This window comes from Orcinus orca, chromosome 11 (assembly GCF_937001465.1).
Source record: "Orcinus orca chromosome 11, mOrcOrc1.1, whole genome shotgun sequence".
NCBI lineage: Eukaryota > Metazoa > Chordata > Mammalia > Artiodactyla > Delphinidae > Orcinus > Orcinus orca.
In genome coordinates, this window is record NC_064569.1 from 57,006,039 (window position 1) to 57,018,333 (window position 12,295).

The window sequence follows — 12,295 nt, forward strand, 5'->3', positions numbered from 1 at the left end:
AAAACCACATCGTTATATTGACGGATTGATGGCCTTTCAAACTAACTCATCATGATGTTTGGCATACTTTGTATTCAGCATCTTTCCCAGGTAAGTGAAAGTAACCCTAGTGATGGGAGCTGACTCTGTGCAGTTATGGGCATTGCTTCATGTCCCCTCTAGTCTTCATCTGGAACTGGTTCATTACTGCAGTGAAATAGCTGTAGAGTCTTATTCTATACATGTTGCTGTACAGGCCAGTAAATCACTGTGAGACACTCTTACTCTGTGCTCATTTATTGATCTTTTCCAAAGAATCAGTAGTTTAGGGCTGCCTTAAGCCATTCTGCACATTTAAGTCAGCAAATGTACATTGCTTCAGGTCTGAACTAAGATAAAAAATAATTCATATCCCCACTGAACTTGGCATCTACTTCAGTGCAATTAGACATATTGATCTAGATGTATTGCTTCACGTAAACAATTAGTTTTGTTTTGTTGTTGGTCCATGTGGCTGCAATTTTAATGGATATCAACATCTTAATAAATTGAAGTCAAATGAGATTTGATTATGAGAAAAGTCTAGATAGCCATTATGAATAAAAAATTTAAATGAAAGTGCTCATATTCATAATATAAATTGCTAATTGTCATTCTGTGCAAGTATCATCTCAATAATAGACACAGTTATATTATTTGGTCAATAAGCATTAGGAAATTTGATCTTAAAATAATGTATTACCATTACATTTTTTCAGGCTATTAAAATCCCTTTTGTTGGGAAACATCAGTGCTACTCTAAGTGTGTCAGCATTTGTCTAAGTACTTTGAAGATGAAGAATGCACTCATGGCCAAGTGGGATCTTTCAAAATCGTCTTTTAAAGGGAAAAATGGCTTTCTCTACCTTTTGAATCAGACTTTACAGACAGCTTTTAAGAGATTTAACAATAAACTTACCATGAAACATAACATCCATGTTATCATTAATACTAATGGCAATAAATGAGCCTTTGATGTGTGATCCCATCGTCTCATAAAGAGTGACTTTTTCTAATTCGTAAACCAGTCTCCATTCTTCAGGTATAAGCATGGCTCCCATAAAAATTGTTTACGGTTTTATAAAGATTTTGTCTGTATATAAAGAGACAGAAAAAATGTATAAAACCATCCAAATACTCAGAAATTTTCTTTGATCGTTTGGTTTCTGTTTGGGGGAATTAAGGGAGGGTTGGATTATTTTTGGTCTCCGTTTATTGAACCCACTGCCTCACACTCCCACCTGATTTTGAATGTATAAGTGGTTCATGTTTGTTATTACAAGGTAGCTGATAACCAATCAGTAATCAGAGTCAGGGGTCCTGGGTCCATTCCTTAGTGCAAAACTATCATGCTATGTACCTTACCTAATTATCTGGTCTCTTTAAAATAAAGACATTCATCTCACTCCCATCCTGAAGTAGTACTAGAATATCATATAGGAATGTCTGTCTATCTAGGAGGAGTTCAACAAACAACTCCACTACAATAAGCATCATGCCTGTAGAACACAAACTTACCTTAAACAGACTATGTTTGAATGAAAGCTTTTCTGCCCCATTTCCACTTCTTTGTAACCAATAAATGTAAATTGGATTCAAAGAGCAGTAGTAAAGTCAATTCTACTCTTTATGATCAAAATGAGATACAATCTGTCAATCTAAATTAATCATAATTTATTTTGTCTAATACATCCTGAATATGTTTAGTCATTCATTCAACATTTATTGATGGTGTACTAGATAACAAGCACAGTTCTATGTTATTGGTACATAGAGATAAAAGCTACAATTCTGTTATTGTCCTCAAAATGTTTAAATATTCAGGTTAGGTGCATTAATAGAGAAATATACAGGGCCTAAAAGGAAAACCTAGGAAAGCTACTTGAATGAGGTGGGGCGTCACAGGAAGGGTTCTCAAAGTAGGCAATGACCAAGATTTGAAGTTGGAGAAAAAGTTATCTAGAAAAAGAAGCAGAGTTGGGTATTTAAGATAAATAGAACAGTATGTGAAAAGGATGAGCGGCATGGCAAACCAAAAGAAATTTGCTCTTAGTATGATAATAGTGTGCAAAGCAGAACATGATGACAGGAAATAAAGATGGAGTTAGTAAAAGATTTTCCCATGCTAATAAGTTTAGGTTTATTCTAAGAGAAAAGGAAATAGCTGTATTAGAGAATCTTATAAAGAAAGAATGTGATCGGGTATGCTTTTTCAAGTTTTACCTCTGATATCATTATGAAGGATGGATTTGATGGTAGGTTATTGTGAAATACTATATGAGAAATAAGGACCTAGCACAAGGCAGTGATGTGGACACGGAAAGTGGAGAAGAGTTGGTGAGTAGACTTGGTGACCTTTTGGAAGAAAACACCAAAGGTAGGGTACAAATTGCGAACTTTCAAAGACATGAACGTGCCCCTGTATGCCAGCTGTTGTATTGTATTACTGTACTTTTCAAGGTACTGTACTGTAAAATTTTAAATGTTTTCTTTATTTTTTGTGTTTGTTTTTTATGTATTATTTGTGTGAAAAGTATTATAAACTTATTACAGGACAGTACTATAAACCTATTTCAGTACCGTACTATATAGCCGATTGTGTTAGTTGGGTACCTAGGCTAACTTTGTGGAACTTTCGAACAAATTGGACTTATCAACATGCTCTCGGAATGGAACTCGTTCATATGTAGGGGACTTACTGTATACATATACCTATGCCTCAAATGCCAAAAAAGAAGTAGACAGGTTTGTCCTAGTGCCTTAAACCCTGCTTGTAAATTAGCTGTATGAATCCTTTCATATAACTATAGCCATTCCCATATGTACAAAGCATTTTACTAAGAAGTAAAAATATAGCCAACCAGCAAGGCACTGGGCTGTATAGCATCTGGCAATCAGTTGGAAGGACTTTGCCACTGAGTTTATAAGTAGTTCAAGCTCACCCCCAGTTGCCCTTCAATTCCCAAAGTAGCAAAGTCTGTTTGAGACGGTATGTCCCCTGGGCATGTGAGACTCCTGGGGAGCAACTTGAGTTTTGGATAAATGAGCTCTGCTGAAGTTCATGCTGGAAGTGGCTAAGCTGACAAGGTGACTTGCATGAGTGCCAAGAAGAAACTAAATGCAAAAAGAGGAGACCAGAAATATTACTGTGTTGTTTTTATTTATTCAATGTATTTATTTAATCTTTAGGAGTTTTATGCCAGGCACTACTCCCCACCCCCAGTGCTAGGCTGGGCAGAATCTGCAGTAGAAACGCAGTAAACAAAACAGACCTCTGCCTTCAAGTTACTTATATTTTAATGGGGAGAGGGGGAACCATATTAACAATATAAATAAGTAAAATATTTGGTATGATAGATGGTGAAAGACCTCTGGTAAAAAAAAGTAAAGCAGGAGCAACACTATTTACAACAGCCAAGACATGGAAACAACCTAAATGCCCATCAACAGATGAATAGATAAAGAAGATGTGGTATATATACATATACAATGGAATATCACTCAGCCATGAAAAAGAATGATATAATGCCATTTGCAGCAACATGGATGGACCTAGAAATTACCATACTAAGTGAAGTAAGTCAGAAAGAGAAAGACAAACACCATATGATATCACTTATATGTGGAATCTTAAAACACGACACAAATGAACACATCTACAAAACAGAAACAGATTCACAGACATAGAGAACAGACTGGTGGTTGCCAAGGGGGAGAGGGGTGGGGGAGGGAAGGACTGGGAGTGTGGGATGAGCAGATGTAAACTATTGTATATAGAATGGATAAACAACTAGGTCCTACTGTATAGCACAGGGAACTATATTCAATATCCTGTAATAAACCAGAATGGAAAAGAATATGAAAAAGAATATATATGCATAATTGAGTCACTTTGCTGTACAGCAGAAATTAACACAACATTGTAAATCGACTATTCTTCATAAAATTAATTTAAAAAGTAAAGCAGGTAAGGGGTATCAGAGGGTTTTTGGGGGGTGGGATATGAAATATTAATTAGGATAGCCAGTGAGGGCTTCACTGAGAAAGTAACCCTTGAGCAAAGACCTAAAATTGAGGGATTAAGCCATGGAAATACAGAGAAAGGGTAGTTCAGGGAAAGAAATAAACAAAACTTTTTTGGGAGGTGGGCAAGTGCCTGGCATCTTCTTGGAATAGGAAGGAGACTACTGTAGCTGGAGAGAGACAAAAAAGAGGAAAGCAGTGAGAGATATCAGAGAGGTAATGGGAGGATAGAACAGAGTAGAACTTGGGCCAGTGTAAGGACTTCGTTGAGTGATTTTGAACAGGAAAAACCAATTTGGGAGTTCTAAGGGACTCTTCTTTGAGGAAAAGACATCTTAAAACATATTTTCCTTTCTTTTGAGGGTGATGTTTCTGCAAATGACTTCCCTGATCCTCTTGATCCCATAGGAACTCTTCCCTCTTAAAGACTAGAGAAACTGACTATGCACTTCTCTGGGAATGAAAAGGCATCTTCAGAAGATATACTGAAGGTAGTCTCTGTGCCATCCAGAAAGGCCAATAGTAAGAACAATGTAGAAATTTGAAAGAATCTTTTCCAGAGCCTGACGAGAGAGTAATCCATTGACACCAGCTTCTATGTCTTATTAGCTATTCAATAGGAAAAAGAAAGCTTTCACATGATAATTTTCAAGACACTCACTCCTTTGCAACTACAATACTACCCAATAAATATCATCTCCTGAAACAGAATATAGTTCTTTGGGAAAAGAAAGAGAAGAAACACTGAAGAAAAGCTATCTATGGCTCTTCCACATAATATTTTTGCCATCCATATTATTGGGTAGCTTTCAGCTGCCTTCTTGTATATTCCTGAAGTGGTCTTTTCAACAGAAGTTGATACATTATGTTGGTTCACAGAAAGGTAAAGAATGGGATGGGCAGAAGACCTAAATAGACATTTCTCCAAAGAAGATACACAGATTGCCAACAAACACATGAAAGAATGCTCAACATCATTAATCATTAGAGAAATGCAAATCAAAACTACAATGAGATATCATCTCACACCGGTCAGAATGGCCATCATCAAAAAATCTAGAAACAATAAATGCTGGAGAGGGTGTGGAGAAAAGGGAACACTCTTGCACTGTTGGTGGGAATGTGAATTAATACAGACACTATGGAAAACAGTATGGCGGTTCCTTAAAAAACTAAAAATAGAACTACCATATGCCTCAGCAATCCCACTACTGGGCATATACCCTGAGAAAACCATAATTCAAAAAGTGTCATGTACCAAAATGTTCATTGCAGCTCTATTTACAATAGCCAGGACATGGAAGCAACCTAAATGTCCATCAACAGATGAATGGATAAAGAAGATGTGGCACATATATACAATGGAATATTATGCAGCCATAAAAAGAAACGAAATTGAGTTATTTGTAGTGAGGTGGATAGACCTAGAGTCTGTCATACAGAGTGAAGTAAGTCAGAAAGAGAAAAACAAATACTGTATGCTAACACATATATATGGAATCTAAGAAAAAAAAAGGTCATGAAGAACCTAGGGGTAAGACAGGAATAAAGACACAGACCTACTAGAGAATGGACTTGAGGATACGGGGAGGGGGAAGGGTAAGCTGGGACAAAGTGAGAGAGTGGCATGGACATATATACACTACCAAACATAAAATAGATAGCCAGTGGGAAGCAGCCGCATAGCACAGGGAGATTAGCTCGGTGCTTTGTGACCACCTAGAGGGGTGGGATAGGGAGGGTGGGAGGGAGGGAGACGCAAGAGGGAAGAGATATGGGAACATATGTATATGTATAACTGATTCACTTTGTTATAAAGCAGAAACTAACACACCATTGTAAAACAATTATACTCCAATAAAGATGTTAAAAAAAAAAAAAAGAATGGGGACAGTTAGTGAAAAAGAATCTGGCACCACTATCTCAATGGTGGCCTCAATTGTCAGAAACAGTGTAGGATTTTATATAGTGTGCAATCACAGGCCTGGAAACATAGGTTTTTACCCTGGCTATACTGTTAATTGGCACTTTAAAGTAATTACCAGCTATCATTTACTGGATCATAGTTTTCTCACCTGTACACTAAGCAGTTAGATGGACAATAATTAACACTTTTCTTGTTAAAGACATCTATGAAAATCAGCCGCCATAGATAAGAGTTGAGTCCAGGTTCTCTAACAAGTTCCATGCTCAGTAATTCGTCAAGGTTATCTTACCCAGAGATGTTAATTACACAGCATTGTACCCCCTCTTCCCCTTTTTGTTCCCACAGACATTACAAACAGATACAATACTTTCCACTGTTAAGGCAATCAGAACTCAGAGTTGGTCAGAATTTAAAAAAAAATTTTTTTTTTTTTTTTTTTTGCATAGTGACTCAGGAGATCATGACCAAATAATTAGAGATGACGCTCAAGCTGAAAACAGTTTGCTACTTATCATTAGGAGAATGACAATTGAAGTCAACAGTTCCTAGTATAGCTACAAAGAGCACTCACATCCTGGCAGCCAATTTCTCCCATCCCAAAAGGGGTGTAACCTGTCATCAGTTCCACCAGTATAAAGTAGTTGCTGGTACCCTGGACATAACCAAAATGGATCAATTAGCTTTTCAGCCAAAGAGGCCTGACTCTATAGAATTCATTTCCCTTCTTTATAAAGCTCACTTCTCTCCTGAGAGGAAAACCTTCTGCAAGAGAAGCCAAATCAGACATTCAACAAGTAGAGACAAACACTGACTTCTTGATCTTTGCCCTCCCACTTACTCATTTTCTTATTACCCAAATCTACAGGAGCTGAGATCAAGAAATCTGGTTTGTCTCAGTTCTAATGAAAAGTCCTAACAATGTTATTTAGATAACTGTGATGAATTTTAATCTGATGACAGCTTGTGACCCACAAATTGCTGTTTAAATTAAAATGCATTCAAAATGAAACTGGCAAGACAACCACAATATTAAACTTGCAATCTGCTGTGAAAAAACACCTATCAAAAGCACTACATTAAATATGAATATAATTAATTTCTATACAGCATCTTGCAATTGAAATCTGACGATAGTCTTCAATGCATTGCCTTATTAAATTCAAATTGATTAAATAGTCTTTTTTTTTTTGCAAATTAAGAAGTCAAAGTAGAGTTGGACTGGTTTGTCTTTGGTAATATACCCTTTTGGCAGAACTCCATGTATAATCTAGGGCTACAGATGCCTAGGTTTCTCCTTTAATGAACAAAAGTCTTCTATTTCCTCATCCCAAATATTCATCTACAATAAATTTAGAAATGTTTTCCACTTGCTTAGTTTTAAGTTTATCTATAGCTTTTATAGCTTTTAAGCTATAATTACTCAAGATATATTAAATGTTATCTTTAGAAATGTTATATATTAGCTTTAAAAATAACGACACTAAAATTTTTCATAGATCAGCTAAATCAGCTAAATTGATAGGAATTGAGGATTTTTCAGTAACAGATGTTTCTATCAGTGCTACAATAAAACAATAACGTAAATAAACCTCAACCCAATGTGTATATTTTCATCCTATATTTCAACATTAAAGAACTGTATGTGGTAACGAAAGTATTCACTATAACTGTTTGCAAATAATTTAATAACCAAGTCATAGCTATTTCTTAGTTTTCAAAAAGTGTCAAAGAACTCCTGAAAATTCCACAATATAACATCATAATTATACAATTAACATGGGTACTTAATTATAGCCAGAATGTCCCTAACCATTACTTGTTCAAGAGATTCACAATATGTTAAAATAGTATTAGCTAGAAATAAGGAAGTACCATATTTCACTCTCATTATCACCCACATAGAAAAGGACTCACCCACACTCTTTTTAAAAGATAATACAAAAATTGTAATTTTGCAACCATTATTTTTATTCATTACCCCTGGAATGTAGTACATACTCTATAAATGTTGGTTGAAAGAATGAATGAACCTCTGTGGTTGGATAACAGGCAAACTCTAGGAAAATACCTAGTCCTTGATTGCTACAGGGATACTGCATGGACAACTGCTGTCGCAGCAGGGTTCCTAAAATCTCTCTGCCATATTCTATTTTGGTTCACGTGTGTGTAAAAATGATAAAGGATTCAGTCCAGCAAGTCCTTGCATTACATAGAGGCTGCATGTATCCAAAAAGCAGGGTCTGTAGCAACATCGCATATAAAATTCCCCAGGTACTTCCTAAGGTTTGCTTCCATACAAAACCTGATACTGGTATCAAATATGTTTATATTTGGGAATTAGTCTCACTGTCACTCCTGGCTAGACCTCATCAAATCTGTCCCAGGGACAGTGCCGACCCCGGGGTTGTCAGCTTTGAAACTGTGATTGGGTTTCTGTCTAGTGCCCTCGCAATCTGACCATGATGCTGAAAGAGAAGAGAGGGTCTTATTTTAAATCTTTCGTTCCTCTCATTGGTTTAGAAAATTCGACTGACAAGAGCAGGGGCCAAAGGAGCCTGAAGCGGCATCATTAATGCGAACCATGTATTTCGATCTTTGCGGAGGAGATGTGGTCCATCAGGTTACAGCCAGTGCACCCCTGTGAGCTCTCGCTAAACCAAGAGACCTTACGGATGTAGCCGCTGCAGTAGAAAAGGTTACATTCAGTGGGATGTCTTGTCTGCCTCCTGAAAAACTGACAGTCAAGTGCAGAGCCTAGAAACAAAATCTGGGAGTCTACATGGAGAGGAGGGGTGGAGCAAGCCAACCTCTATTCGTACTGCAAATGTTCATACGAGGTAAGGAAAAATCAAGAGCTGATTTTAGCTTTAAGTTTTCGGCCGCAGTCTTCCAACAGGTGCATGACTCCCTCACCGCTTTCCTGTCAGCACTGTCCTGCTTTGCCTTCCTAAGGCTTTCTTCGCGAAGCAGGCTTTTCCTACAGCCCTCAAGCATGTGCAGTCTCCCAGCGCATCCACATCTCTGGCTCTATGCCCGGCAACCCCTTACCTGCAGCGTGAAGAAGCAGGCACAGCGCAGGGAAGCCAACCGCCCTCCGCATACTGTTTGCATTGAGAGGTGGAGGAGAAACTCAGCCACGCCGCCACTTCAGGCAAAGTGTTATTGGAAAGAGCCCCCGCCGATGGTCCTCTGGTCTCCGGGATTCATTCGCAGGTCCTCGGCTCGGGCTGGCAGAGCCGTGTGTGGCGCCCACAGAAGGAAGCACCAGCTTCGCCTCCTTAAGAGAGGAGAGGAAGAGGAGTAGGATGCGGCGGCAAGCTGGGCGGCGCAGGGCGGGGACCGACGCCCTGGGAGCCGCTACTGCTCGGCCTTCTGGAAGCTCCGCAGGCGCGGAGGGGAAGGCGCGGGGGGGGCGGGGCGCACTCCCGCGCCAGCCCTGGAGCCCGGGGCCAGCGCAGCGCGAGCAGCAGCTCCACCGCGCCGCGGCTACTGAGCATGCCCAGCGCTGGCCCTCGCGCCGCACGCACGGGAGTTTCAAAGTGAAATTCCATTTCTCCGGGTCTTAGCTGCGGCTGCGAGGGGAGCAGGCTCCACCGCGGGGCGCGGGCGGGCCGGGGAGAAGCATCTTGGGACGGTTGTCAGGGGTACAGCATCTGTCCAAAACGTGGGGGTGGGACTAGATGAAGGCCCCATCTGAGGAACCAGAGGAGAGAGCCTAAGAAAGTGTCAACCCCTACACCCACCCTGCTCCTTCCCCAAATCTTGGTTTTCACGTGGACAGAGCTCATTGCTAGCAGTTGACGCTTCCTGGGCCGCAGATTGCCCAGCTTCTCCAGGCTGCCTATGGGAATAGAGTACAGGTGTCTTCCGCTAATCAGGATTGCCAGGGGGAGCGGTCATGGGGCAGCCTGCTGGGTGTAAGCAGTAAACGTGCATCCTGGGGGTGCCTTCTTTCCAACACGGTCCCTTTTCTCTTTCGCCTGTCTCCAGCGCGGTCCCTGTTTTTAAACTTTCTCAAGCTCACAGTCAATGACCATAGTGACAGAAGTGGGATATATCCATGTAATTGAAGAGAAGAAGGCACCTTTTTGTTTTTTGGAGATAATTATCTTCAGTCTCCATTTTTACTTTCTAAGGGGAAAGATAATAGAATCACCTCTGTAACTGGTCTCCTGCCGTGCAGCTCTGCGTCTCTAGGGAGTCTGCAACAGGCTAATACAGGTGTTCCTCCCCCCTCATCTGTGACATTGGAGTGTGGAGATGCTTCTGTTACTCCAGTGGCTAATTACTCCTAGTCATGAAGTCCCTTGGCCAGACTTTCTCCATTAACTATCCCAGCAACTCTTTTCTGCCTCTGTGTCTTCATGGGATGCTATTGCCCCTTCCCCAGTTGCTCCCACTTGCTTCAGTACCACATTCAAGTTTAAAAAGGTCTAACCTTGATCTCACTTTTCCAGAAGGCCCTGGGCTAACTCCAGATTACAATATTTCTCTTCCACACTTGAATGTATAGACAACATTTGCTAAGCATTGCCTCACAACACAGCCCAAGGCTCCCTAGGAACTTCTGCATCTTTGTATTACTTAAATTGAACACAGTGGTTCTAGGTAAATAAGAGGTAGGAGTAAGTGCTTGTTGAATTGAACTGCATATCTCATTCAATGCTTTCTGCCTCCATCCTCTGTGAATTGGGACAACTAATGGGAAACATGCTACCCACAAGAGCTTAAATTAGACAGGATGTCACAGGATCAGAGCCCAGGCAGTATCATTTCCTTTATAATTTATTTTATCTCTAGCATTGAGAGGCAAGGCTAGGAATTACACTCAAATAGTTGAGAGAAGGGGGAGAATGAAAGGTATTTTTAATACGTTGACAGGACTTCTATGCTGAAAATAGAGATAAATGCAGCTTTACTACTCCACCTCGTCCACTTCCCCACATGGGTGTGTCACATACCATTTCTGTGGCACTACCGTTTCGCCCAAAACCTCGCTAAGCTGTAACCTCTTTCCCTACTGTAGATTCACTTTTCCCCAGTATCCTCTCCCCACAGCATATATCAGTTTCTAACATACCAAAAGAATTCCTTATTACATCTATCATTTATTATCTCTTTCCTTACCCCCCTTCCCACAATGGAATCCAACCTCTACAATGGCAGATATCTTTGACAATTTTTTTTTTTTTTGCGGTACGTGGGCCTCTCACTGTTGTGGCCTCTCCCGTTGCAGAGCACAGGCTCCGGACGCGCAGGCTCAGCGGCCATGGCTCACAGGCCCAGCCGCTCCGCGGCATGTGGGATCTTCCCGGACCGGGGCACGAACCCGTGTCCCCTGCATCGGCAGACAGACTCTCAACCACTGCGCCACCAGGGAAGCCCATCTTTGACAATTTTATTCTCTGATATATGCCAACTGACTAGAACAGTAGTGCCTCACACAAAACAGGTGCTCAAAAAAAGGAATAAATCAAAAGCAATTAGCTGATAAAATTCAATTTGACAATTATCCTGACCCTTTGGAATTCTTACTAAGTAGATATTTAGCTGTGTTTAAAAATTAGAGGAGTAGCCCTTCTCATCTAACATCAGGTACTAGAATTGCGGCAGGGCTGAGAGTTGAAGCGAAATAACTGTAGTCCACTTACAGTGGGTGTGCTTCTCTTATTTTCTTCCTCCCTAAAAAAAAAAAAAATTTACCACACTTACATAGCTCTCCAAGAAGAAAATGCACATATGGTAAAATGAAGAAATGCTGCTATAATGCCCAGAACCCTTTGCTTTCCCACAGATAATCCCAACATTTATTTCAGGGGGGGACATTTAAAGTTTCAAATAATATAATTTTTTGTGACTTTGCCAAAAAGCATTCAGCCAGCTATTTATTTTGCCCAGGGGTGCAGGTAGCTGAATTATTAAACTGTGCATGAAAATCCCCTTCACAGCAAAATTCCCAATTTCTAATTCGACTAGATATACTACTAGAATAGTTCAGCATGGTAAAAATAACCCCCAGATGTAATTTTGGTGACTGGATATTAATTATTAATTTACTTGTAAAAGATAAAGGAGCAAAAAAATTCATATTCCTTGGTGAGTTGACCTAATATACCCTCAATAGATTTGATCCCATGACATGTGAAGTCAATGGACAGTAAGTGAATTAGCCCATTAGTGAAAAGTCAATCCCTTATTTCTTTGAGACATATTCTCTGTGAGTCCATAGATGCTGCTTTCCCTTGACCTGTGATCTAACACTAGTGAAGGCAATGTGGTGTTTTAGAGAAGAACCTTGGTTAACAAACCAACAAACAAGCCAAGGTT

The 12,295-nt window shown here is 40.0% G+C and overlaps 1 protein-coding gene across 1 annotated transcript in view; it reads right to left on the bottom strand.

Annotated features, from left to right (window-relative positions):
• Positions 1-12,295, bottom strand: part of PTPRR (protein tyrosine phosphatase receptor type R) — a 274,441-nt gene that overhangs the window by 244,869 nt on the left and 17,277 nt on the right. The window contains exon 4 of the mRNA XM_004281891.3: positions 9,017-9,245. Within this exon, the coding sequence (XP_004281939.1) occupies positions 9,017-9,068 (52 nt within the window). The 5' untranslated portion in view covers positions 9,069-9,245. The remainder of the gene's footprint in view (positions 1-9,016; positions 9,246-12,295) is intronic.